Source organism: Aythya marila, assembly GCF_965140915.1.
Source record: "Aythya marila genome assembly, chromosome: 1".
NCBI lineage: Eukaryota > Metazoa > Chordata > Aves > Anseriformes > Anatidae > Aythya > Aythya marila.
The window spans coordinates 2,316,642-2,344,222 of NC_139042.1; the positions used below are offsets into that span (position 1 = coordinate 2,316,642).

Below are 27,581 nucleotides of genomic sequence, written 5' to 3' on the forward strand. Positions count from 1 at the left end.
AGATGGATGCAAACAAATGCGTATGTACACAAGTGCACATGTGCAAGCACATGCATGTACACAGATGCATGCACACATTCACATACACGTGTTTACAAACATATGCACACATATACCCATGCACACACACCTGCACGTCTGTCTATATGCGCATACAGCAGCGCTCATATCTGTACACACATGCATAGACACACCTGTGCACACTTACACATGTGTTTGTACACCTGTGCACTCACATGCATGCACATATGTGCACACAGATGCACACAGACTTGCATATGGAAGCATACACATGCACACACATATGCATATGCACATGTACACAGATAAAGTTTACACGTATACTTGTGCAAACACATGTATACAAACAAATGTGCACACAATCAAACAAACCTACATACACACATGCACATGCATGCACACTTTTATTTGGATATATGTGCACACATACACATGCAAGACGTTCATTCAAGCGCACAATCACATGCACCCACATACACAGGGATGCAAACATGAACACATTTGCACACGCATACAGTCACACATATGCACTGACATGCACAGTCAGGCACACACCCACATGTGCACATACACACACATGTGGGCACACACTTGTACACGCATGTACATATGCATGCACACATATGTGCACACACGCATATGCACAGTAGAGCTTAGGGATATGGTTTAGTGGGGACTGCTAGCGTTAGGTCAGAGGTTGGACTCGATGTTCTTGAGGTCTCTTCCAACCTAGAAATTCTGTGATTCTGTGTGATTCTGTGAATATATGCACACATACAGGCACAGGTGCACACTCATGCACTCACACAGGAAAAACAGGAGCATATGCACACGCATTCACACATAGTCACATACACACTGGCACAGATACACACATATGCAACACAGACATACATACAGAGACACATGTGCATGCACGCACAGATGCATGCACGCATGCTTGCACACAGATTTGGACTCAGACATACACACATGCTCACATACAGACACATGCACACACGTACTTGCACATAGATGGACATGCAAGCACACACACAGATACTTGCATGCACACATGTGTGCAGGCATGCACACATGCCTTACATGCACATTCATGCCTACATAAATACACACACTCATACATGGAGGTACTTAACACAGATGTGCACATACACGTGTGCTCAAAAACACATGCTGTCATGTGTGCAAACAAGTGCATACAGATGCACAAAAGTGCACAAATCTTTAACATTTTTTAACATTGCTAGGCTGCTGAACCAATTTCCCTTCCCTGTCAGCTTTTTCTGGATAAAGCTGAACACACACACACGCACATGCATGCAGACATGCACATGCACGCAGAGACACACGGATGCACACACACACACAATTATTTTATTTTGCCTGATAACTTTTCCACGTTTCATTGCAGTGTTACAGCTGCAAAACCAAAGCAAAACACCCCTTCCAAAACCACGTTTGCTGCAAGGCCAACCAATGGCTCCTCCAAATTCCTGGCATGGACTCAAAACCCCAAATCCCACCCCGTACCCCTCACATCTGAATAGTGAGTTGCAGTCAGAAAGCTGATCCCCACCAGACAGCACCTGCAGCTGCTGGGAGCGCAGTGAAAGGCAGGATTACTCGTGCTAGGATTGTTTCTTTACTTCAACGCTTTGCAAACCCTTACCGATTCAGGCCCTGAGGGTTTGTTTTTAGTATTATTATTATTTTCCCATCTTTGCTGTGATTTGCTTAATTTCATTCTTGCCTGTAGGTAAATAGAGATCACCTGCTTTACAGATGGCATCGGAACCCTCACTGTTAGGGCTGGCTGAATGGAGGAGCTGCCCTTGAAAAAAAAATGCAGTATTATTTACAGATAGAGGTGTCTATGCACAAGCATTGCTTTAACCACCAGGGTTATATCGTCCTTGCTTTTGCAACCGGTGCAATTAGAAGAGGTGATCGTCATTAAAGATTTAGGCAGCTCTTCAGCATTCGGGTGGGAATTGCAATTTTTTTTTTAATGCCCCGTGTATTGCATTTATAATAAGCGTGGTATGTGCTGCTTTGTACCCCCAACAGAAATGCTAATCACAGTTTAGTCTGATTTTTCCTCTTAAACCCACTATGATAAAGGCAAGCCCAGGAGGGAGCCATGACACCTTTGCAAGCAGCTTTCCCTATGCTGCATTTTCCTTTTGCACAAGATGAAGCCATCGGCTCGTCCAGGCCATGCAGCAGTGATGGGAGATTTATCCCGAAACTGCTGGCATTGGACTGCCTGGCCCAAGTCCTGCTTTTTTTCTCTTTTTTTAACCTACTGCTTTCTGCAGAGGATGATGCCAAAAGGCTTTTTGCAGCTGATGCACTGTAGTTTTAAAGAAATAGATTGGAACAGCAGCAAGGCAAAGTGGAAAAGCATCGCCCTATGATGGGAAAACCCACCCAAGGTCGTCAAGATTGCAAAGGGATCGAGCTTGTCGGCTGCTGAACCTCAAAGATGTGCTTATTTTTAAATGTTCTCTTTAATTCCATTTACCTGAAGCCTGCCGTGGTGATTTATTAGGGTGTAAAATGCATCTTGGGCTGAGATCTGATACCCGCAGCGAACACACTCTGCGGAAAGCATCCTGAACTCCATCCACGCTGCTGTGCTGGGTTTGTTGCACTACGGGTTATCAGTGTACTTAATGGCCTTTAGTGTATCATGGAGCAGGAAGAAATATTTTTAAGACCCGTTCCCACCCCAGTCTCACCCTGCCAGCTCTGGGGGCAGTGTCTGCCTTCAGGCAGGTCTATGCCTATATTTGCAGCACCAAACCCAGCCTGGCTCAGCTCGAGGAGTTGCACCAATGTGGCAGCAGCTCCGTGCCCAAGGTGATGCATCAGTGTGCTTCTGGTGGCTGCAAGCCCATACGAACCCATTGCAGCAGCTCCTGTTTTGCAGCTGCAGCATTCCCAGCCCTGCATCCAGCACGCCTGCTCACTGGGGTTCTGCACAACGCCTCGCATCCCTTTGGGACCTGGGGATTTGCATGTGCACAGCATCTGGGGTGATTTTGAACCTCTTTCTGGGCTCACCTCACATGAAAATGCTCAGTCATGCACCACCCATCTCCTTCTTTTCGTAAGCTGAGACATGGGCAGAGCTGCTCTGGGAGGTTTTGCAGCGTCAGGAGGCTCTGCAGATACCAGGCAGACCTGCATGAAGCAAGGAACTGCAGAACGAAAAAAAAAAATGCTTGGTGTCTCCTGAAGTGAACTATACAGTTATATATAAATCCCGGAGCATGGCTGCTCATTCACTTTCAGGAATCAGCCATGGAAATAATGTAATCGTTTACGTCAAGTAAAATCCATTAGCTCTAATCAGCCCGATTGAGTTGCTGGCTACAAACCTCTCTCAGAGAGCATGGAAGTTAAATAAATAAAAATGTCTCTGCGTTTAAATTACAGCCACCATGGCAGAGAGCAGGGACAGCTTTCCCTGTCCCCAGCCTCTTCTGGGAAACAGCCACAGCCAAATGTGCTGCTGCGTGGTGGGACGTAGGGCTTGGGGATGGCCAAGGGCACGGCCATCGCTCTGCATCAGGCTGTAGCAAAGCGTGCATGACACTAAGAGTACCATGGAGGGGTGCAAAATGGAGAGAACCCCAAATTTTGTAGCACCCAAAATCAGGCAGTGGTCCTGGGTCCTGTCTGTGCTGCTGGCATCCCCTGGTGCAGAGGTAAGGAACAGCTCCAGACACCCCTGTGTAATGCTGATGGGCACGGTTTGGGAGCTGATTATTGGGGGACTTGGTGAATCCTCTCCTCAGATGAAGCCAGGATGACTTCCAGTCGAATTCCAGCTACTGGTGTCCAGCCTGGGGCAGGTCTGAAGCTGCTTCTGCTGCCACTGTGAAAACTCACCCAGATTTCCATTTTTTCCCTGTTGGAGATGGCAGTGAAGAGGGCTCGGCTTCTTGTCTCACATCACTGGCTGACATCTCATCACGTGCTGTCTGTGCATGTTTCCTCCCCATGCACACGCATATCCCCCAATAATTCCAAGAAGTAATGATATGGCATTGTAGGAGCAGGGCAACAAAGCTTAGTGCAAGACCTTATAGGAGGGGTAGATGGTTTTATAAAAAATAAAATAAAATAAAATAAAATAAAATAAAATAAAATAAAATAAAATAAAATAAAATAAAATAAAATAAAATAAAATAAAATAAAATAAAATAAAATAAAATAAAACAAAATGAAAAAGCAGCAGTAGCCGTCTCAAAAGGAGGCACCTGGGGATCACCGACCTCCCCAGCAGCATCTCCAGGAAGGAGATGGCAGCTCAGCCCATTGCTCACGGGAGATCTACAATAAGAGGTGTCATGAAGTGAAAATGGGAAAATAAATAAATAATTAAACACCAGAACAAGGCAGGGCTGTAAAAAGACTTCCTTAGGAGTCTTTCTTTGCTCTTACAGAGGGACCCCAGACATCAGCTTTGCTGGCTGAAGCTGGTGAGACCCCAGCTCTGAGGTTAGACCTGGACCACTCCTCGACCCCCCCGGAGAAGAGCATTCAGCTCCACACTGCCCTAGTGAGATGCAGCAAGCTCCCTTTACCCCTATTTGTGCCCTATGGCTCTGCTGCCTCTGTGTCCCTGCCACAGCAGGGCTGTCCTAGGCACCCAAACAGCTTTGCAGGTTCTGTCTCTGCAGCAGTGACACTTCTGAATTGCTCCTGTCCCCAGCAAGTGCCACCAGGGACAAGGGAATATGATGGCACAGCAGGTGGCCACTTACAGAGGACTTTTTGGTGGCGTCTCACTTCTTAAATCATTTTCTAATCACACACAACTGCTGTGAATGAGGATCTGCCGGGGGAGTTCTTGTTCTCCTTGTCAACTTTGTTTATGATTCCTATATGTTGGGAGGGTGCTTCAAGGCCAAATGGGGATGGCAGCCGAAGGAAATCCATATCAGAGAGCTGCATAAAGAGAATAATTCCATATTTTGATGTGTTGATGGAGATTTTGCACCAGGTAGAGGAGGGTGTAATGTCTGAAAGACTGTTTATTGATAGGATCTGCATTAAATAAATAGCATCAGGGAGAAGTGGGGTTCTGTCCCACCCAGAGCTGGGGATAGACAAAGAACAAGCTCAATGCAATGATGTCCCATGAGCTTGGCGAGTGGGGGGCTCCCCAGCAAGGAGGGCCTCACAAGGAAGATGCATTTACTGCTGGTAGAGTGATGGGCCAAGAAGGGATGGGACTCAGAGGAACCGCTGGATAGTTGCTAAAAGGTCGTCCTCAGCTTCCTCCTGATGTCTTGGCCACCCACTGGAGGGGAAATTAGGCTGGTGGGAGGACCTAGGAGTCCGTATGGATGACTGAGGGTCTTTGGAGAAGAAAAAGAGGGTTGCCTATGACTAGAAGAGAAGGACAGTGATCTGGTGAGAGCTTCTAGCTCCTCCTGTGTGACTGAGGGGCCTACATGTGCTGGAGTTTCCAGAAGAGGCTCAAACAGGGGTTGTACCCAGCTCCTATTAGCAGAGCAGAGCAGGACAGCAGTGGAGCCTCCCATATGTGCCACTGCCCTGCTCCTTGCACACACCCCTGCAAGTCCTCCTCAGCCCTGATCCTGGAGCACAGCCAGGTCTCCACGTGGAACCTGCTCTCTTCTGGCCATGCAATCTCGTGGGGACGCCCTGCTGTGCTGATCTGCAAAGCTCGGTGACTTGCAAAGCCCGCAGCGCGGTGACTCAGGGCTTTAAGGGTTCCTTCTCGTACTCGGAGGTGGACATTGATCAACTGAAATCGCAAGGGCCGCTGATAAAGGGATTACAGAGGACGACCTATTGAGGGAATTAAAGGAATCTATGTTCTCAGATGAAACATAAGCCATAGGAGATCGGATAAATGGCTATAAATACCTGAGCAGGAAAGGGCCAAGGAGAATGTGGTTGAAGGTATATCATAGAGCACATGAGTGCAAGTACCTGAGTATGTCAGGAAACAAGGAGAAGTGGTGAGAAACTTATAAAAACTGAGAAAATTGAGGTTTTAAAGCCCTGGGACTTCTAATAAGTGTAAATTAAACAGCAGCAAAATTCCCCAGGAGATGCTACCATGGGACTTGTAGGGATTACTTGTGGGTGGTACTGGAGAGGCTGGAGATTCATCTGAGGTCCAGTGAAGTTTTCCCACCATTATCATTGCTCTTGAACAGCAAATCATCACCCAAGTGTAGGAAGGGAAAGTTGCTGGAAGTTACACAGAAATCCAGGGAGTAAATCTGCATCTTCTCATTGCCAAATAAAAGATTACCCTTCTCCTCCCCTATCGTCTCTTCCCACTGAGCAGGGACAAGAGGATTGTGGCACTGCAGCGGCAGACCTGAGGTAAGGTTGCTCTTAATACATGTTCTGTATTAAGCATGGCTCCTTTCTGAGGGGTTTCACACCAGCCCAGCTTCATCACAAAGTCGTATTTTTTTGTTGTTGTTGCTATATCTTTTTTTTTTTCCTCAGAGATGATCCCGTGGCTACTAAGAGTTGTGAGGGGGACTCCAGTGGCAGCAAGACCCTTTAGCCAGGATGGGGGAGCCACGATGGGACCAGGACCTCTCCATAAAGCAGTGCAGAGCTGGTAGAAGTGCCTTTTTCATTTGTCGCCCCCATCTTCCATTCTCCTGTCAGAAATAATACAGCAACAGGAAGGGAGAGCAAGAGGAGAGGGGCAGAGCAGGACAAGGGGACTGATAAAAAGCAGGATGAGAATTTCAGAGGTGTCTCCCTGCAGAGAGAGGAGAGTCTTGGGCCTGGATGTAGCCTGAAGTGTTAACATGGACCAAAATAGGCCTTTCACAGGCTTTATTGTAGCCTGAGGTACTAATGTGGGCCAAAATAGGCTTTTCATAGGGCTAGATGCAGCCTGAGCTGCTAATGCAATCCAAAATAGGCCTTTCATAGGCCTGGGTGTAGCCTGAGGTGCTAACATGGGCCAAAATAGCCTTTTTATAGGCCTGGATGTTGCCTGGGGTGCTAACGTGGGCCAAAATAGCCTTTTTATAGGCCTGGATGTAGCCTGAGGTGCTAACGTGGGAGAAAATAAGCCCTTCATAGGCCTGGATGTTGCTTGGGGTGCTAACATGGGCCAAAATAGACCCTTCATAGGCCTGGATGTAGCCTGAGCACAGCAAAAAGCTGCATCTCTCTTGCCTCCTCCTGGCTGTCTGGGAATCTCCGAGCCCTTTCTAATTTAAGCCGAATATTTTGAAGGCCTTCATAAGTATTTTTCTCTCCTGATTTAAGGAAACAGAGATACCAAAAGCAAATGGCATGCCCAAGGCAGAGCAGGACATAAATATTTATTACCCAGCTGAGCCTTGCTTCACTCTTTGGTCAGCTTTTCCAAGGAGCCGCCTTGTACATCAATAAATCCAAAACGTTTTTTGTTTTTTTTTTTCTTGTAATAATAAGCCACAAGCAAAGGGCTGCTTAGGGAATCAGTGACACAACAGCTTTGGGGTTTAGCCCGAAACATCTGGGAGCAGAAAACCCTTCCCAGCTGTCTGGGTGTCCCTCGGGGCTCGAGTGGGACCCTTCCCACTAGCAGGACTGAGAGGATTGTCCCCTCGTTGGTCCCCCCATGAGCCTCCCCAGTCACGATGGGGCACACACAGTGGAGGAGGACCAAAAGCCCTGGACCTGCAGCTCTCTGCAGGGCGTTTTGGGAATCGCTGGTGGTTTCTCACCAGGAAACATCCCGTCGCCAAGCAACAGAGCCAAACGGGTTAAAAGCCTCCTTTACTTTCCAAAGCAGACAGGCCCTGGAGACAAAGGATGGGGAAGGGGAGGGATGCAAACGGCACCTGGGCCAGATTTAGCTCAATGAAAGCAACCGGTGTTTTTTTGGAAAGGAGCCCTTGGGGTTTTACCAGAGCCGTGTGGTTTGTAACAACTCAGGAAAATGGAGTCTAAAAGCTGCAAATTCCGTATAGCTTGGCGTGTTCCTAGGGCCTGACAAAAGGGAGGATTATTTGTCAGCTAGCACCTCTGATTTGCTTTTGCCAAGGGTTGTTTTTACTTTTGTTCCGTAATTCCTGGGCACGGTGAGCTTGGGGATTTGAAGTGCCCCTTAGACAAGCAGGCAACGCCTTTGTATGTACGCCGGTGCTTTCGTAGCAGATCAGCTTATTGTTTAATTCAGTCTATTAGCTGTATTACTCTGTATCCTGGTTACAACAAGACCCTTGGTTTTCTTGGTCCTCCCATGAGATGATTTCTTTGTTTACCTGAGCAGCTTGTCAGTTCTATAAGGACTCTTTTTTTTTTTTTTTTTTTTTTTTCCCAAATTTCTGATTTTTTTCCACGCAAAAAATTGTAGGGCGGAGTTTGATGCACGTGTCTTGTCAAAGGTGCAGCGTGTGTACCTGCTTGGAGGCAGAAATGCAAAAAGGAGGCTGTGTTTCCTTTCTCATACAGCCATGTAAGGCTATGCAAGGATACACATGGACACCCATCTGCCTCATCCATCCACCCACCCACCTGTCCATCCACCTTTTCACCCACCCAATCACCCACTCATTCATTCACCCACCCCTTTATCATCCCTCCATCCCTCCATCCATCCCTTCATCCCTTCATCCACCAATCCATCCATCCACCCATCCATCCATCCACCCATCCATCCATCCCCATCCTCCATCCATCCTCTGGCAGAGGCGTAAGCCTGCTCGTGCACCCCAGTGAAACACCCGTGCACTGTTTGCACGCCTCCATGGCTCACACTGAAACCCACCCAGCCCTTTGCACGATCAGCAGGCACAGCCTTGAGCTTTATCTACACACTACATATTTTGAATCATAAAGTCACTCCTCAGAAAAGCATTTTTCCTCCCTCCTCAGTCAATACTGCTCCCATAGCCTCCTTCCTTACATCTCTCTCTTGCTCTCTCCTGTAGTTGCTTCAGCAAGAAGGGTGGTTGGATTTTCCTTTTCCAAAGCTGTAGTGCTGGAGGAGACTTGCACGTGGTCCCTTCAGCTCCGTATCATCAGCAAATACAAGTGTCCTGCCCTTGCTTGGCCCTTCTTCTTGTCCCCACCTGCCATGCACGGGGGGCTTGTAGGCAAGGGGGCAATAAAGCACGTGTGGTCATGCCTGGCTCACATGCACAAGTGTCCGATGATCCCTGGAAGCACCTAAATATGGTGAAATTTGAAGGTGACAGGCACATGAAGGCAGAATTTGGTCCTGACGGGAGTTTAACTCCTGGATTTGGGTGGGGAAAGCTTGAAACCCTCACCGTCTAACCACGTGGTGACTTTCACATTGGCACAAAGCTGGTGACACCTCCCAGCACCGTCCCTCTCCTCCCCGTGCCATTGCACGTTGCACAACCCCCTATACTGTAAGACTGGGTAAATATTGACGGGTGACTTTGCACTTTGCATTCGCCACTTGCCGAGCTTCCTTCTCCTTCTGAGGTGCACACGCAGAGCCAAGATGAAGATCGAGTTCGCTCCGCTCTCTCTGCCGCTGCAGAGAAGGCTTCAGACTGCGTCGGTGGTCCAGTGGGTCTTCAGCTTCCTGGGTCTAGGTAAGAGGCAGCTCTTTTTTCCTCTCTGAGGAACCAGAGCAGCTTTTTCCCCAACCCAAGTAGACTGAGGGTCTGGGATTGAAGGAGAGAGGCATTAGAGGGGCATTTAGGGAGCCTGCAGTGATTCGCAAGCCATGTTAGGGCCAGTGGCTAGCAGGAGATGCTGCACACATGCTTCTGTCTTTCAGCATGGGTGTCTCCATCTCACCAAAGCATCTTCTTTCTCCTCATCATTTTTGTCTCTCCTCACCACCGATCACAGCAGGGTGGCCCCAGGCTGTGTGTCTGTGTTTGTATATCTGCAGGTCTTATGCAGCCTTGTGGGGGTTTCAGCTTCTCCTGCTCCTTGGGTTTCATGTTTTCCTGGTCTAAAGTGCTTCCCCATTCAGCATTAGTCACGAGAAATGACATTAGTCATGAGAAATGACATTCCTCTGCCCGAGGGGTGGTGTGATGGGAAGAACACGGGGACTCCACTTTGCAACCCTGGGAACTGAAACCCCACTTTGTGCAGACCCTGCTGCCTGCCCCAAAAGGGCAGGTTTGGGGGAAAATCCAGTCAGATTGGAGAGGAAACACAGCAGCAACATGGGCCCCTGACAAACTCGCTGCTTTGTGGAGGGCATCGGTTGCTGTTGGAAATGAGAGATGTGCAGTTATGGATAGGATGGACCAGGCAATCAGAGAATCAGTAAGATTGGAAAAGACCTCCAAGACCTCCTGGTCCAACCATCCACCTACCACCAACATTACTTACTAAACCATGTGCCTAAGGAAATGAGAAGGTGGGAGAGACAAAGCCAGCTTATTAGAGGGTGAAAACCATCCAGGGTGATCAGGAGCCAGGCTGGGAGGTGGCGTGAATGGCTACCTCTGCACCAGCGTCTGGTGGACTGGGAGCACTGGGCCATACTGGTCCAGGCATTGTGGCTGCTTGCCTGCCTTGTGGCAAAGGCTTGGCCCCTGCTGAGCAACACTTTGCCAGATTCTACACTGGAAACCACCCTGCAGAAGGAGATGTGGATGTTGGAGATCTGGAAAGGAACATGAAGCCCTGGATGTGATCAACCAGACTGGGGACATTTTGGGGTGCATTTTGGCTCTTTCCCTGCCCCTGTCCCCATGTTTCCTTCCATGGTGCCTGACAGGGATGGGAGGTAGTGGAGATGTGGCCGTGATGTTAAGGGATGCAGAAACATGTCCCTTTGTTCCAGCATGGATGCAGCCAGGGCTTAAGGAGTATTAATGATTATTTTCCAGCAAAACAACTTGCACGGTAGGTTTGCTCCTCCTTGGTACCAGGAGCAGGCTGGCACTTGGCTTTTCAGGGATGGAGATGACTGCTGGAGCCAGATGAAAGCCAAAAAATGGGCAGAAAGGAGAAATTCTCTGTGGTCAGAGGGTAACGTGGAGCTGCTTGAAATGCAGGTTTTGCCTCCTGCAGGAAAAGGAGCTCCATGCTTCCTTCTGCAGCCAGAAAAGGGCTCTCGAAAACACACAGCTGCCTGCTGCCAGACATTTCTGCAGCCCTTTGGCCAGAGATCGCCCTTCGGCTGCACGGCTGTGGGCTGCAGTTGCCATGGCTGTGCAAATGCATCCCCGCAAGGGGCTCATTTCTCCTTCTCTTCACCTACTTTGGATGCTGATGATTGCTGGAAGGGGATTTCATGGTGCAAGGATGGGTAACGCTAACCCATCACGCTATCCAGCTAACGCCATCACTCTAACCAGCCCCTGGCAGGGGCAGGAGTCCTGTGCCCGCTGTCTTTCCAGAGCCAGCACAGCACAGCCAGCCTTTGAACCCTTCCAGTCGGTGAAGCTGGCTCAAAGGGCATGCAGTGCCAGCGTGTGTCAGCCCCTGGGTGGCTGAGAGTAGCCCACAGCCTCGGCTCGTCTGTGCTGAGAGCTCTGGGCTGGCACTGAGGACCACAACGAGCATCTTGCAAATCCTCCTGGCAGCTGCAGCATGAGTCTGACCTGCTCTGGGGCTGCTGCGATGCCCAAAATCTCTTTCTGAAGGCAGCTGTTCCCCTTATTTGAGGCTGAATGAGCAAATTCTGGGTGAGCAGCAGTGTCGGGCCCAACAGCTCTTTAATGGGAGGTGGTTCCTGTGTCGACTTGGCCAAAAAAGTCTTCCATGTGCTTATAGCTCAGGGCTCACGTGGAGCCCATGGCACATATGTGTGTTATATGTGGCATACCCATGGTTTTGGTGCAGCAGGGTTCACCTCTCTGCCAAGCCAGCAGCAGTGCATGCCCAGACCTTTTCCATCCAGTTCTTTTCCACCTCTGTAGCATCTCATCTCCCTTTGGAGATGCATCCTGAAACCTCTGCACCCCTCTGCTCAGCAGATAGACCCTGCAGAGCATCCTCCTCTGGTTTTTGGTTCCCTTTGGAGAGGGACTTGCAGCTCACATTAAATCTACTTAACCCAGGATGCCCACCACCAAAAACTTCATTTTTCCTTCAGGAGGTCCCTTTATTTGAGGGAAACCTTCTCAGTAAAGTGCCCGGCCTGCGAGGGCAGCCAGGAAGGCCATCAGGTCCATGTGGATGTGCCTTCTCTTTGCTGCCTCCCCTCTGGCCATGGAGATGCGAGGTGCCAGGTCCTGGAGAACAAAATATCCACACACCTCACCATGGACAAGGGCAGAGAAACCTCCTGGCGCCTGGCCTGAACAGAAAATGTGAGGTTTAGGGTCTGTATGGCGCTCTCCTTGCCAAGGGCCCTTTGGTTTTAGGTTGAAGGGGTGTCTCCTTGCTTTCCATGGCAGTGCAGATAGGGCTGTAGACAGTCTCGGCCCAGCCTAGGATTATCTGGCCGTTTCCAGATAACCAAACCGGTGTGACTGCAAGGACACAGTGCCCTCAGACCCGTGACGATGCCTTCCTCGAAAGTCTCATAAAGACATAAGCCAGGCGGCCTGAAAGGTTGGAGCTTGGGGCTGGCAAACAAGGGGGCTATGGGGCAGAGAGGTGGGTATTGTAGGGATGCTATGGCCGAATACTGGAAATAATATTCCCCTCCCTTTCCCTTAAAAAATAATATAAAGGCAATGTTATAACCACATCCCAGTGCCACGTGTGTGCCTCATGCACCTGCAGTCCCCATCCTTGGGATCCCTGGCACCTGTTGGGGCTCAAAGACTGGTTTCCAGTGAACTGGGGACTTGCAGGTTTCTCCCCATCCCCATCACCATGCAGGCTGCCATCGCTTCCAGAAGCTTTCCTGAGACCTGATGGCCCTTTTTGGACTGCTGCGTGGGCACGGCGGGTGGTATGTCGGCTGCAGTTTGGCCCCAGAAGGGAGATATCTGCTGAGATTCCCTGGCCGAGGGCCTAATGCCATGTTCGTTATATCCTTTAAAGTGTACGCCTGGCAGGGAGCCCAGAAAATGACAGTTGTTTGTAGGAAAGCAGATGCCAAGGAAAATACGGCTGTCATCTGCGCAGCTCTGAAGTGGCTGCTGGTCGAGGGAAGGGCAGGCAAGAAACCCGTGGATTTCCTCATCTTCCTTGAATCAGGAAAGCCTGGGGATCTGTAGGAACCTAAATAAATCTCAGTCCTGCAGCACGATCCTTATCTCTAGCCCTTAACTCAAATGGTTGCAGGATTTGGCCCTTTCTCCCATGGGATGTTATTTTTCAGTGCCTTGTGGATCGGGGATGCTCTGCTCCTGTTGAAGAGTTTGAGGAGAGGACACACGAGTGTCTGTTAGCAAGTCGGGTCCGTGCTGGCGCAGGAATGGGTGCTTCTCTTGCAGCAAGCAGAACGCCATCAGATTTTACAAGCACTTAATATTGAGTGAAGGTCACCGCGTGCAAATCCCGCCCTGCCAAAAAACGTTGCATCACAGATGAACCGAGGGAGAAATTAATTACTATATGCTGCAAGATAAAGCTGAACTTGGACGATAAGTGCCTGGAGCTGGACCGCAGCCACTCCTCCACCGTGCAGGGCATACCTTGAGCTTTGCACGGCGTGATAAAAGGAGAATCAGGCATTGCACAGCTTTGCAGCAGATGTGATGACCTGGCTGGTAGGTGCAGCACAGCCTGCGACCTCCCTGAGCAGCGCTTGTGCGTCGTCTGGACCTTGGAGCTTCCTTTTATGTTGGATGCTGTTTTCCTTGAGAGTTATCAAGATTGTGGTTGTGACTTTTCAAAGGAGTGGCACCAGCAGCAGCAGTTTGTCCCGACCTGGAGCTTTGAGGAACTGTGCAGAGCTCTGCAGTGCTTCCCCATGCTCTGCACCCAGGTGCTTGCTTTTGCCATCCCATTCAAACACTGCTCCCTGCAGTGCTCCTGCCTGCATGAGGACATGAAATCCCATTTCAGCTTTAAGAAGGTTTAGGATCCTGTTAGATTATTCCTTTTTTTATTATTTTTTTTTTCCCAGTAGGAATTATCAGTACCATCATGCCAGCACTTTAAAAAAGTGGCATTTATTTGTTCGAACACACAAAGCTCTGGGATCAGGGCGACTTACGACAAAAATAGACTGCAGACCAAATCTACTTATCCTTATCAAGATATTCTCTTCCTCCGAGAACACGTGAAATGCTCCCAAAACCTGAAAGAGGTCAGGCATCAGGGACAGCATCATAGAAAAACACATTTTTTTTTTAGAGAAAACTGCATTGAGGCTTGTCCCTTGGTCCCTTCATAGTAAAAGCAACAAGGAATTAAAAGGAGACCTCAATATATAGCATCATATACCTCTTCTCTGGTAGAACAAAACACAGAAAACACCACCCACGGTGTAATCCATGAGCTGGGGAAGGCAAATACATTATTTTTGCTCAGTCTTTCCCTTCTCAGACAGCACCCTAATGGACAGGGCCACCAAGGCTTCCAGGAGGGCATGCGGAGAGGACACAGCTCAGCTATTTCCCAGGCACTTTGCAGGGTATCTGCTTTACCCAGTGGTCACCAGTGCTTCCCAGTTTCTGTGCAGACACCCAGTGCTGGGCTCGGGTGGGATTTGATATGCCAAGCGATGCTTGTTGGCACACAGACTTTTCTTCTCTTGTTTTCCTGCCAAAACGCAGGGTGAGAGGGAGGCAGGAGGTAGAGGACAACGCTGAGCACTGACTGGAAGCAACGCAGGAAGGTCTTTAATGACTTGGGAAAGTCCCAAGTCATTAATGAGTTGGGGAATGAAGTAGAGCATGCTTATAAAATCTGTGATGACACCAAGCTGAAAGGACTGAAAATCCTCTGCAGGCCAAGATTAGGGCTTAAAGTGAGCCCAAGAAGTGGAGGAAAAGGTCCAGAATCAATAAGAAAGAAAAAATCAATAAAAAGTAAACTCTTATACATGGGAAGATAAAAATGAAGTAATCGTGGACAGTAATTCAAAATGAGGAAACCGTGGGTCAGGACAAAGTGGTCAGGGTTGTGCAGACAGAACACGGTGCCCTGGTTTGCTGCCATCCCAAAACGCCAGGTACCATCTGGGGATGTTAACAGGAGCATTGGGATAAAACACAGACATTAATACGGCAGAGGTTGGAGCAAAGGAATGGAGATGGGGTCTGCAAGACCTTCTGCAGACAGAAGTCCATCAGTCTGGAGGGAAGAGGGGGAAAGAGATGGAGAAATTTGGAGAAATAGATGGCTCTGCAAGGACTGGGGTTAAGCTGCTCTGCAGTTCCTGGGGCAGATAGGAAAAATAAAACAACATCTCTTTGTATCAAAGGTGCCTTACAATGATAAAATAATCCAGAACTGAGCTCAGCTCAAGCTTGGGCTCCATGTGAGGGCCAAACAGACTGAGTCCCTTCAGGAGAACCATTCCTAACCGTTCCCACCTAACTCATCCCCCCAACTCACCGCTGCTTTTCCCTCTCTCCTCCCAGCACAGTGCTGCGTAGCTCTCTTCATCGGCCTCCTGTTCACACGTTTTTGGCTGCTCAGTGCCCTCTACGCCGCGTGGTGGCTCACGGACAGGGAAGCACCCAGCAGAGGAGGGAGACGGAGCCAGCTCTTACGGAACAGCATCGTCTGGAGATACATGAGGGACTACTTCCCCGTCAAGGTAAGCGCTGCCAATCCTTTTGGCTTTTAGGGATTTTGGGGACCAAACTCTAAGGGCCAGCCTCAGGACCTCCTTTGTGCTTGGAGGTGGCATGGGGAGGAGGTGTTTGGAGGTCAGCGATGAAGGCAGGAGGCCAAAATTGTCCTCCCAGCTCTCCAAATGACTTCATGACCTAATATCATCCCAATCACATCCTTTAATCACCTTTTACGCACCCATTTAACCTTGCTGCGTTCCAGCAGATGGGGACATCTCCCCCGGCCCATTTCCCATGATATATTGCAATTCATCTGCTCTTCTGTGCCCAGCACTTACCCAGTGGATGTAGAGACATATTTTGACCAAAGCCTGCAAGATCAGCCTTCTCTACTGGAGAAGAGGCTGCATGGTCAAAGCAGAGTTGTCCTGGGCAGTATCACAGAGATGCCATTTCTCTGAAAGGGATTTTCATATTTCCTGACTTACTTTAGTGCATGTGGCAGGCTTTTACCCTCAGTCTTTATTTAGTTTCCCCCTGGCATGACACAAATGCATGGACCACGGTGAAGTCCTGCCTCCGAGCCATCACAGGTCTGTGCGTAGCTGAGCAAGGCAGCAGCATAGGCTATGCAAGGGAGAGTGTTTTCAGGGTAAATCAAGCTATGCTTTACTCTGGGAATTTAAAAGATAATTCCCTAGAGGAAACATTGCAGCCGAGTGCCAAAGTCAGCACTGTCCAATGTCCACATCTCCCTTGCAGCTTGTGACTTGCCATACAGGGAATTTTTCTCTGGAAGGCGTCTTTTAGTGCACATCCTCTATAATGCGTGGACTGGACCGCTGCTGCCACTGCCCTTTCTTGAAAGACACATGATAAAGCAAGCCCTGAAAGTAAGGAGGTTAATTCAGGGCAGAAATCAGGGCTGAACAACAACAACAAAAAAGAATAGGTGGGGTCTGTCTGGATCTCTCTTACCATTTCTGAATGGATCCAATGCATGTTTGTATTACAGCAACTCACTTGGGCATATCTGCCACCAAAATGATGGTGCCTGAAGTGTGTCTTTTGATGTCATGTCACCCCTTTTTGCAAGTCACAGCTCAGTAGCATACTGACCCCAGTGCTGAAGGTAAAATGTGGGCTTTGCCACAACCCTGTTGCACAGACGGCGTGTCCCAGCAAACATTGCTGCTTGTCATCAGAGTGGAAACACCACTCTGTTCTGGAGGAAGCACCTCCAGAATACTCCAAAATCATATGTTGCGCCAGGAAAAGCAGAGCTTTTTGATTTCTCCTTTGTTCCACCACCCCTCATTTTAATTTTCATCCCATCCTGGTATGACTCTTGGGGTGGTGCAGGTGAAGAAGCAAAAGGCTGTGACTGTGTCCAGTTAGTGGTAGTGTGCAAACAGGGATCGCCTCTCACCAGATCGGGGTACAACTGGTAGAAATAGATGTGCTGGGCTTAACTGGACCATCACCTCTGTCCTCACTGCTGGAGATGGTTTAATTTTGTGCTGGAAGCTGGCAAATGCTAGCCAGACTTCTCCAGGCCCTTGTCCAGGGCCCTTATCGGGAGCTTTTGCAGTGATTTAAGGGTTTTTGGTTAAGCTGCAAGGCAAGCCCCCCAAAAGTACATCAGAGTCTCCTGGGGAGGGATGGGAACCCAAGCTAGGAGAGCTCCTGATGGGTTTTACCATAAGGGACACATAGTGCATTGCAGCATTTAATAGGAAACCCCAAATGGGTTCCTTAGTAATTATTTTAAGGTTAGAATTGCTGCGAGCTATCCACATGGCTATATTTAATATATATTCTGTCGTTTGTTTCTGGCCATTAAGCCTCAGTTTGAGCAGTGTCAGACCAACCTCTCTGCTAACACATAGCTGCTACCTGAGCCCAGAGACACCTCTTCTGGCCGTGTACAGCCCCTCCTGGGGCTATCCGTCTGTCCTTCCCTCCCTGGGTGGCACAGCCAGGAGGAAAGACCAGCAGAGGGAGCATGGCTACTGGTTTTGGCTGCAGCTCTCTGGTTCTGGGTGCAGTCAGGCAGGGTTTCATAGGATCACGGAATCATTAGGGTTGGAAAAGCCCTCCAAGATCATCTGGTCCAACCACCCCTCTACCACCAATGTCACCACCAAGCCCTGTCCCCAAGCACCACGTCCAATCTCTCCTTGAACACCCCCAGGGATGGTTGGAGGAGCCTTTGTCCTTGCTGGTATAGAAGTCACAGAGGGTCCAAAAAAGCACGGTGGAAAACTTGCCTTGTTTCATACCCCACCTCCTAGCTTTTTTTTTCCCCAAATGTGTTTTTTTCCTTGTGTGGCAGACCATTTCATACCTCCGAGCATGGGCTGATTTGCTCCTAGCAGCATGGAAATTAAGCACTGTAAAGAAACTTTTTTTTTCTCCCATCCCATACACCATTTTCACAAGGACTTGAGCTTGGTCTGAGCACATCCAGCCCTGCCCCAAAAAAAAACAGCAAAAATGGGGATAAATTGGGAGAGGGATTTGGGGGGCACCCAGCACCGTGGGCTGTGTTTGTGCGTAGATTGAGTTCGTTCAGCCCCATGAGGATTAGGTATTCTGGGAAGATTAAACGTGGCTCCTAATCCTCCCCAATCCCTGGTCAAGTGTCAGGGTTTGGAGGTGGGGAGGCAGCAAGAGCTGCCTGCGCCGCTCTGCCCTCTGGTATTTCAAGGAGGGGATTTAAACGCTGCTTTTACAGGATCTCGGGGCATGTTGACGGCTGCGGAAGGGAAGAGAGGTTGGGACGAGCATCTGTTTTCTGGGGATTAAGGCAGAGCGAAGTCGCACTTTGCTGCAGCAAGCGTCTGCCACGCAGGAGCCTGCAGGCTGCGAGCGCGGGCGAGGAGCACCCTCTGCCGATCCTACCCGTGCAGAAAAAAAAAAAAAAAACGCTTTGCTGCTCGGTTTTGCTCCTTGGAGCTCAGCCTATTTTAGTTAGGGGATTGGCGATAATAGGGTCAGGCAGGATCCGAATGATTTGGGGTGATTTTAAAAGGCAGGTGAGAAATAAAGCGTGGAAAATCCAGGGGAGTGCCCAAGACCTTGCCCAGAAAGATTATTTCTGCTTCATCCCCCTGTATTTCAACTCCTCTTCTCTTCTCTTCTCTTCTCTTCTCTTCTCTTCTCTTCTCTTCTCTTCTCTTCTCTTCTCTTCTCTTCTCTTCTCTTCTCTTCTCTTCTCTTCTCTTCTCTTCTCTTCTCTTCTCTTCTCTTTTCCCTTCCCTTCCCTTCCCTTCCCTTCCCTTCCCTTCCCTTCCCTTCCCTTCCCTTCCCTTCCCTTCCCTTCCCTTCCCTTCCCTTCCCTTCCCTTCCCTTCCCTTCCCTTCCCTTCCCTTTTTCCTTCCCTTCCCTTCCCTTCCCTTCCCTTCCCTTCCCTTCCCTTCCCTTCCCTTTCCATAACCACACGATATGACTGCAGTACATGTTGGGCTCAGCTGAGTCTTAGAAGGGGGGGAAATATCCCAAAATGAATCTCTCCGGGCAGTCCGTGGTTGAGCAGGTATCGGTGATGCCTGCTGGGGGTTGATGGTTCCTCCATAGAGATTTTGGATACCGTGGCTGGCCCTACCTATGCTGTGCTCAATAAACAGGCAGTAATGTGCCTGCCACTGCCAGGTCTCTGCCCAAACCCTCATCTCCATTCACACCTCTCCTTCTCCACCAGAAGGATCATCTGTTATCATTGTGACCCCTTTATCATGAAGAATATACCCAGTGCTAAAATAAGAACAAATTATCATGTGGCCAAGAAATCGCACACCTTCACTGCCTCTTCTCCCCAGCCCCAAACCCTCCAGCCAGCATAAGGCTGCTGTCACCAGCCTGCCTCCAGGTCATTGTTAACCTCTGAGAAGCACCAGGAATGTGAAAAAGGGGAGGACTTAGAGAGACAAATCTTGTCTTCATGTTCTGTCATCATTCACAGCAACCCCAGCAGGCTCCCAGCGGCTTTATTTGGGGCAACCCGAGAGGTTCCTACTGTGTGGAGAAGGTCCCTGTGGTCTTCATGGTGCTGTTTCCCCCTCTTGAGGAGCCACAGGAGATTTCTGACCGGCTGTGGGGTTATCTAAGTGCCAGCTGGACCTGGTTATCCACAGCACCTGGCAGAGCCTCCACTTCTGCCGTTGTGCTTGGCCACTCGTTGGCTTTCTTTTCGTTGCTGTTTGCAGAAATAAAACGCATCACTGGAGACTTTGCGGACCCCTAGGAGCTCTGCTTTGGGATGGTTCCATCCCTTAGCTCATTCATTCTCACAATTGCATAAACCATGACTGGGGTTATTGTGTGTTGGGGTACGTAGGGTGGGAGAGGTCCAAGCCCTCGTGAACCAGGGCTTGCCAGGAACGTTCTCTGTCTTTTCCTGGGAGCAGGGTACTATGTGTAACTGGGGATCTTGTGTCGTGGCCCATGACGTTAAATATATTTTCTGATTTCAAGCACTCTTGGCTATTCATTTGGCTTCCTTCTGTTGGTTGAGGAGAGAAGAAGGCAAACACAGCGCACAGCCAAGTGACCTGCCCACCTCCATTCTTGGTCAAATTCCTCCTTCTTTGTTCCTCCAGTGGTTTCATCCTGCAGAGACACTGGCTGCATGCCTCCTCCCATGGGAGATGCTCTTTGGAGGTGCCTGGTGGACAGCAAGGCACCTGGGTCTTTGCTTAGAGTAAAATTGAACAGAAGTTTACCCTGCTTAAAAGCAGATGAATGGGTATAGCATCATTGAAAGTGGAGTTTGGGGTCAGGGTGGGATAGAAATACAATAGCAGCACTGCAATATCTGCAAGCACCCATGCTCATCACAGCCTGGCTCCTTCTAATTCCCCACTTAACCACTTCTGGCTCCCTCCAGCCCTACAGACAAGGCTGGCTTTGGGGCTGGGAATCGCTCTGTCCCCAGGACACGCTGGTGTAAACCTCTGGGCTCAGGGAGGGATTTATTTTCACACCAGCTTCCTGCTTTTTTGCATTTGGAGCAAAACAGTCCAGGTGACACCCAAAAACCCCCAGCCACGTCTCAAGGGGTGAATTAAAACCTCCTCGTTAGACCAGCGCTGAACTCCTGTGCTGATACAGTCACTCAGAAGCCCTAATTCCAATTAGCTTAATTCCCCTCCAAAATGAATTAAAAATCCAAAACAAATACCAAACGAAGGCCACTTTAATTCCAGCTAAGAGCATCTACTGGGGATGTTAATGCGGTTTAACTAATCCAGTTTAAAATTAAGTATGCCTGAGATCCTCACCGCTACGTGGTCTCTTATCAGAGCTGCAGTTCTTCGCGTGCAGTCCCCTAACGTGGCTGAGGATGGCACGTGGGGCAGATCTCAGCAGTCCTCGGTAGGATCTGGGGGATCTGGGGCAGGGTTTCACCCATGTCTTGGACCTACGTTTGTGTAGACAGGGTAAGGGGAGGGTTTGCTACCGAGAAGTCACTGGGAGCACTGAACAATTGCAGCTATCAAAGCATTTATCCATGGGGAAGGGTAAAGCAGACCCCATCCTTCAAATCCAAATTAAAGTTTGAGTTGGGAGGGCTGTGATAACCACAGATCTGGGATGGAGAAGGCTTTCTGCCCTGCATCCAAGCCTCCCAAACCCACCACTAAAAGCCAACAGCAGCTCTTTGCCTTGGGGCCACGGGTCATAGGCATTAGCTTGGCACCCAGCAGACAGCACCGGGATCAGGAACTGGTCTCGCCCTACTAAGAAATCTCCGTGCCAAGATCTTGTCTCCCTTAGATGTTTGCACACAAACCAGCTTGGCTGCACCCTCGAGTCCTTTGGCAATGATTAAAGGCTCAACTCACCCAGAAAGCCCGGGGCAGCAGGCACTATCCGGCAGGTGCAGAAGTGGCAGGAGCCAGGAGGAGGAGGAGAGTGCCACCCCTCTGCACCTCAACCCCAGCCCCGCAGCCCCCAGGCAGACTGGTTAAGCATTTTGGGGCCAGAACAGACAAAATGTGGGCTGTGTGGCATCAGGTATTAACTTTCCTGGAGGACAGGGAGCAGCCCATTGTGTGTGACCTCTGGCAGGAGGAGGAAGGAGTGAACAAACAGAGGGATAAAACAAGTGGGAGGATTGAATTACTGCATTAAAGAGTTTCCAGAAGGGTGGTTTGGCGTTCAGGGGACCGACCTATGGCTTAAGGGACGTTGCCCAGGTCTCTTGTCTGCGACAGGTTTCCTTTCTGACCTTGTTCAAGCTCCTTCGTTTCTCAGTAAGCTCTGGCCCAAACCAGGAGCAGACACTGTGACAAGGACGGGGACCTTCCCTCCCCTCCGGTTTACAAAGCTGGAAGAGGCAATTAAATCACCAAAGCCACTCAGGTGTGGGCAGTGCTGCTGCAGATACATCGACTAGATCCATCAACCCTTGAGCAACCAGGCTCCTACCCTCTTATTGCTCATGGCTTAGAGCCAGGAGCTGGATACATGGATTAGGTTCAAGCCCCATAAATCATAGGTGATTCTAAAGGCCCAAAGCTATGGCTGGTGGGGATACAGATTTAATGGTATTGAGGCCACTAGGGATGCAAAGATTCACGTATCAGAAGCAGATCTGTTATCCAGGAGCATTGCTAAAACAACTGGCATTGCTTTTAGCTTTGTTTGTGGCCATAAATAGCCTAAAAAAAATAAAAAATAAAAAATAATAATAATGTGGTAATGCAGAGAAATATGAAAAATCTGGCAGCTGAAAATAGGTATGCACTACCACAGGTAAAATACATCACAGGGTGATCTCAGTGGAAAGCATCAAGAGGAAACATGAGCACTCAGAAACAGAGCTGGGAAGGAACTGCTTGGTTACGTGTAGCCAAAGCAATTCCTCCTGTAAGCCTCACTTGGCTGCTGGTTTGAAAAATGGTTTTGAAAGCTACAGTGCTGTCACCCCCATAAATTGGAGCATGGCTGCAATCCTAGGACAGAGCCTCCCTCTTCTCTTCTCTTCTCTTCTCTTCTCTTCTCTTCTCTTCTCTTCTCTTTCTCTTCTCTTCTCTTCTCTTCTCTTCTCTTCTCTTCTCTTCTCTTCTCTTCTCTTCTCTTCTCTTCTCTTCTCTTCTCTTCTCTTCTCTTCTCTTCTCTTCTCTTCTCTTCTCTTCTCTTCTCTTCTCTTCTCTTCTCTTCTCTTCTCTTCTCTTCTCTTCTCTTCTCTTCTCTTCTCGTCTCCTCTCCTCTCCTCTCCTCTCCTCTCCTCTCCTCTCCTCTCCTCTCCTCTCCTCTCCTCTCCTCTCCTCTCCTCTCCTCTCCTCTCCTCTCCTCTCCTCTCCTCTCCTCTCCTCTCCTCTCCTCTCCTCTCCTCTCCTCTCCTCTCCTCTCCTCTCCTCTCCTCTCCTCTCCTCTCCTCTCCTCTCCTCTCCTCTCCTCTCCTCTCCTCTCCTCTCCTCTCCTCTCCTCTCCTCTCCTCTCCTCTCCTCTCACACAGGGACAAAAGGCAGGAGGCCAACAATGAGGGAAACGAGCTGAAATCACTCAAAAAATGAGCACATCATGGCAGGGGCTCATCACCACAGCCCCCCTCTGCCCACCTCTACACCCAGGCACCGTTGTTTGCTCGCTCCCCTCATTAGCAGCAGGCACAGACGGACAGTCAACAGTGCTGTAGGACAGGTGGGAAATTGGCCGTGATGTGACAAGGTTAAAAACAGACCCTCGTGACTCTCACCCATTCTCTTCCACGAAAGTGCACGCACCATTAGCTGCAACCTGCCTACAGATGGGAGCGGGGCACTCGAAGGGTTGGCGGGGAGAAGCACACTGAGCGCATTTCTTTTCCTTATTGGAAAATGGACAGGAGGAGGTTTTAAAGAAAAGAGGTTCCCAACAGCATTGAGGCCAGATGAAAGCAGCATGGGCTTTGGGCACCCAGATCAGGCAGGAGGTGTAGATCATCAAGTTGGGCTAGGTGATCATTGAAGGCCCCTTCCAACCCCAATTTATGAGTCTACGATTAAAGAACTGTGCCACTGGAACAGTCATTTTGGGCCACAGGGTGGGGGGAAATACGAAAACAGGCAACGAAATACATCATAGGGAAAAAAAAAATGGAGTTTTTCAGTTGACCTTTCCCAGCAGAAGGCACGGTGGGTGCCAGGGCCCCCCCCCGAGAGCCCCGCTGCCATATCTCCATAGCCAATGCTCCATCCCCAAGGTGATGGCACTAACCCATGGCCCATCCCTGTGCCCAGCTGGTGAAGACGGCGGAGCTGGACCCCAGGCAGAACTACCTGATGGGATTCCACCCCCACGGGGTGCTGGCCGTGGGAGCCTTTCTCAATTTCTGCACGGAGGCCTCGGGGTTTTCCACGCTCTTCCCGGGCATCACCCCGCACCTGATGATGCTCTCCATGTGGTTTCGTGTCCCCTTCCTCAGGGACTACCTGATGGCTGGAGGTAAGCACAACAGCAGAGGGAAAAGTGGGTGAATTGGGTGATTTTGGGGGAAAGAAGGGTGAAAGCACAAGGGAGGCTTGAGATGATCAAGGGGAGCGTTTGTCTCCATCTGTGGCCAACCTGATCCCATCCATGGACTTGGGCACTGGAGGTGGCACCCAAAGTCTCTCTGAAGTTAAATAGCTAGTTTTCTGTTTACCAAACAGAAAAGTATGTTTTATGTTTTTTAAGTTTTCTGTTTAACCAAAACAACATTGTTTTGCTGGTTCTGAATTACAGATTTCTAATTTTTGTAAGCACATAACATCAGGGGGGGCAAAACTGCACTAAATGTCACTTTTAAATAACAACAGGCACTGAAATTCCTGTGTTTTAAGCCAACATTTCACTGACTCTGGAAGGATTCAGGGTGGGACATGGTTTAATCTGACAACAAGCTGAAACAGATTTTCCCTGCAGCTAGTTTTCAGTTTACTTTTTTCCTATGTTTTTTTCCCTGTTTCTCGCTTGTAGGCCAGACAGCAAAAAAAATCAAATAAAAAATGTATTAACAGGGCAGAGCCATGCATGAATCCAGCAGCGCTCTGGAGAGCTGGGCTGAGATTTACCGGAGCGTAGGAAAACTGTGCAAATAAACACTGAGCACCTCTCCAGAGCTGGATAATGGGGAAAAATGGGAGGAAAACACAGTTAGCCAGGTTGTTATTTTTTTCTTCCTTTCTACCTCCCAGGCCTTGTGTCCTCTGACAAGGAGAGTGCATCCCACGTGCTGCAGAGGCCAGGTGGGGGGAACCTGCTGACCATCATCGTTGGTGGGGCTCAGGAGGCTCTGGATGCCCGCCCGGGATCCTACACCTTGCTGCTGAAGAATAGGAAGGGATTTGTCCGTGTGGCCATCGAGCAAGGGTGATGCAAGGGATGGGGTCAGGGGGTGCTTGAGGAGGGATGCTCTGGGCTGTGGGTGGTCACTGGGATGTTCCTGGTGAGTTGAGCGGGTGGTGAAGGATTTTGGGGATGGGTTTTGTTAATCTTCATGGCCACATGTTGGGTTTGTCTCCCCACAGCACCCCGCTGGTCCCCACTTTTTCATTCGGGGAGAACGACCTCTTTGAGCAGGTGAGCAACCCCAAGGGCTCCTGGCTGCGGCGGCTCCAGCACCGGCTCCAGCAGGTGATGGGCGTCTCCCTTCCCCTCTTCCATGCAAGAGGCATCTTACAGTACAGCTTTGGGCTGATCCCCTACCGCCGGCCCATCTACACCGTTGGTAAGTCCCTCCCCAGCACAAGGTTGGCCAAAGAGGGGATCAGGGATTTATTTTGGGCTGGGACACCATGCCAGAGAGCACAAGATGCCATGGGCTAGCAAACTGTTGAGCATCTCCAACTGCTCACCCATCTTGGCTTTCCAGACTTGACATAGCTTTTTATAAAAAGCTCCTGGTTTTGGGACAAGGTTTCCCTAAGATAGCAAAATTCCCCAGCAAAAGATGCAAAGAAAATCTTAAAAACGTAATTGGGGGAGAGTGCCTGAGCCTGTGGGCAGCTCTGGAGGCTGTGACATGATGAGTTCAGCTGAACGTGGTGTTGGAGCATCTTCAGAGCAAATGAGATAGCCCAGAGAAAGAATAACACGTGGGTCCCTACATACACTGCTCTGGGACCCAGGCTTGGTCTTGCCGCACAACCCAGCCCATCTGAACTGCAATGAGAAAGTCTCAGAGCAAACATTTTGCCAACCCCAGCCCCAGCACACCTCCTGGGTGCGAATCCCTGTGGTAGATTTGGGTTGAACTTCCTCCAAGCCGATTCCAGAAGCACAAGTAGGACAACACCAACGTGGTTTGCAGGTTTGCTCAGCACCGAGTGCAGGTGCAGCCACAAACCCCAACCTACCCCCAATAACAAACCCCATGAACAAGCAGGGCTGGTTTGACCAGAGACCATACCAAGCCTCAAGAAAATCATTGGTTTTGGTGAAATTCCATCCGCTTTCAACAACTCCAAGCTTGGATCCTCAACGCTGTTGATGGTCTGCGAATCAGCCTAATTACAGAGGCTGTTTGGAGAGGCCAGAGCTCACCCCACTGATCAGGTTTGACAGCCAGCAATTACTCCTAATTGTTTTACAACCCGGTTGGATTGTCTCAATGGTTTTACAGCAGTATCACAAAGGATCTTCATTAGGCTGATGAGGAGCACTCTTACCCGATGACGGAGCCCTCTGCCGCTTGGCAAACACAATTAGGGGAAGAGCACAGAGCAAGAGAGGTAGCTCAGGGCCTTCCCTGTCCCCTGCTGCTGGTGGCTGTGGGAGATGGGAAGGGTTTTTTCCAGTGCTGGCAATCAAATTATTTAGTTTAGCCCTGGAAAAAAAGTAATTGAGATGTTAGGAGTAGCTGTAGGGAGTGCATGGGGATGCATCTTTTTTCACTTCAAAGAGCTTTGCAGAGGGTATCAACCAACTCTGCAGGTGGGGAAACTGAGGCAAAGAGAGATGAGACCCAGGAGAGGCAGGAGCTGAACCTCCACCTCCCACCCCCTTGGCTGTGCTGTCTCCCAGAGGAGACACGACCAGTCCTGTTGATCTGCCCACCGTGTCCTTGGAAAAGTGGCACCCACCTCTGGGATAAGGCATGCTAAGCATCCAGAGGGACCTGACCGAATCTTTGTGCTCCCTTTCCAGTTGGGAAACCCATCCCAGTGCAGAAGAAGTACAAGCCCTCCGAGGAAGAAGTTGATCGAGTCCATCAGAAATACCTGGAAGAGCTGTGCAAGCTCTTTGAGGAGCATAAAGCTAAATACAACGTCCCAGAAGACAGTCACCTCGAATTTATATAGAGCTCCTCACCGGAGGTGGAGTCGTGGAGGCCAGGCTCCAAGTTTTCCCCTGTCTCTGGGACTACCTCACATCCTCCCTTTAGTCACAGGTAACACACGGGCCATGCAGCGTGGGGAGAAGGACTTGGTTTTCCCAGCATTTGTGTGGGTCAGAAGCAGAGTTTTCATTTCTTCTCCCTGAAGGACACACACAAGATAACAAGAGAACAAAATCCCATCACTATTGAACCAGCACTATTGAAACCCCCCAGCAGAAAAGTCATACTTCCAGCCTGGCTTGCAGGCCAGTTTTTGAAGATATTTCCCGGCAGAAATAAATTATTGTTTCCTTTGTGTTTAGTTCAAGTTTCATATTCACAGCCTAGCTAAGAAAAACATCATGCTGGAAAAAGTCTGTTCCTCAAGGATATTTAAAAGGATATAAAGAGCTTTATTATAAAATAAAACTTTTTTTTTTTTTCAGTTTTCTGACTTCAGGGAAAATTTTCAGCATTGCTTCAAATAACAGATGGGAATCTCTCTTAATGCCTTGGTCAGGGAGAGGCTGCAAAAATGGGAAGATGAGTCGTAATTTCTGCTTAGCTTATTTTTTAATTTATTTTTTAATATTGTTTGTTTTGATGAACAAATGATTGCTCTCTGCCTGGTGCTGTTGTGTCCAGCTGCTCTGGGCTCTTTATTCCCCTCCTGCACCACA

The 27,581-nt window shown here is 49.4% G+C and overlaps 1 protein-coding gene across 1 annotated transcript; it reads left to right on the forward strand.

The window, feature by feature from the left end:
* Positions 1–9,502: 9,502 nt before the first annotated feature.
* Positions 9,503–26,884, forward strand: MOGAT2 (monoacylglycerol O-acyltransferase 2; the record flags this gene model as incomplete). The annotated part of the gene is made up of 6 exons (XM_082784750.1): positions 9,503–9,596; positions 15,459–15,637; positions 23,843–24,047; positions 24,779–24,953; positions 25,112–25,311; positions 26,730–26,884. The coding sequence occupies 6 exons, from the start codon at positions 9,503–9,505 to the stop codon at positions 26,882–26,884; spliced, it is 1,008 nt and encodes a 335-aa protein (XP_082640876.1).
* Positions 26,885–27,581: the final 697 nt, after the last annotated feature.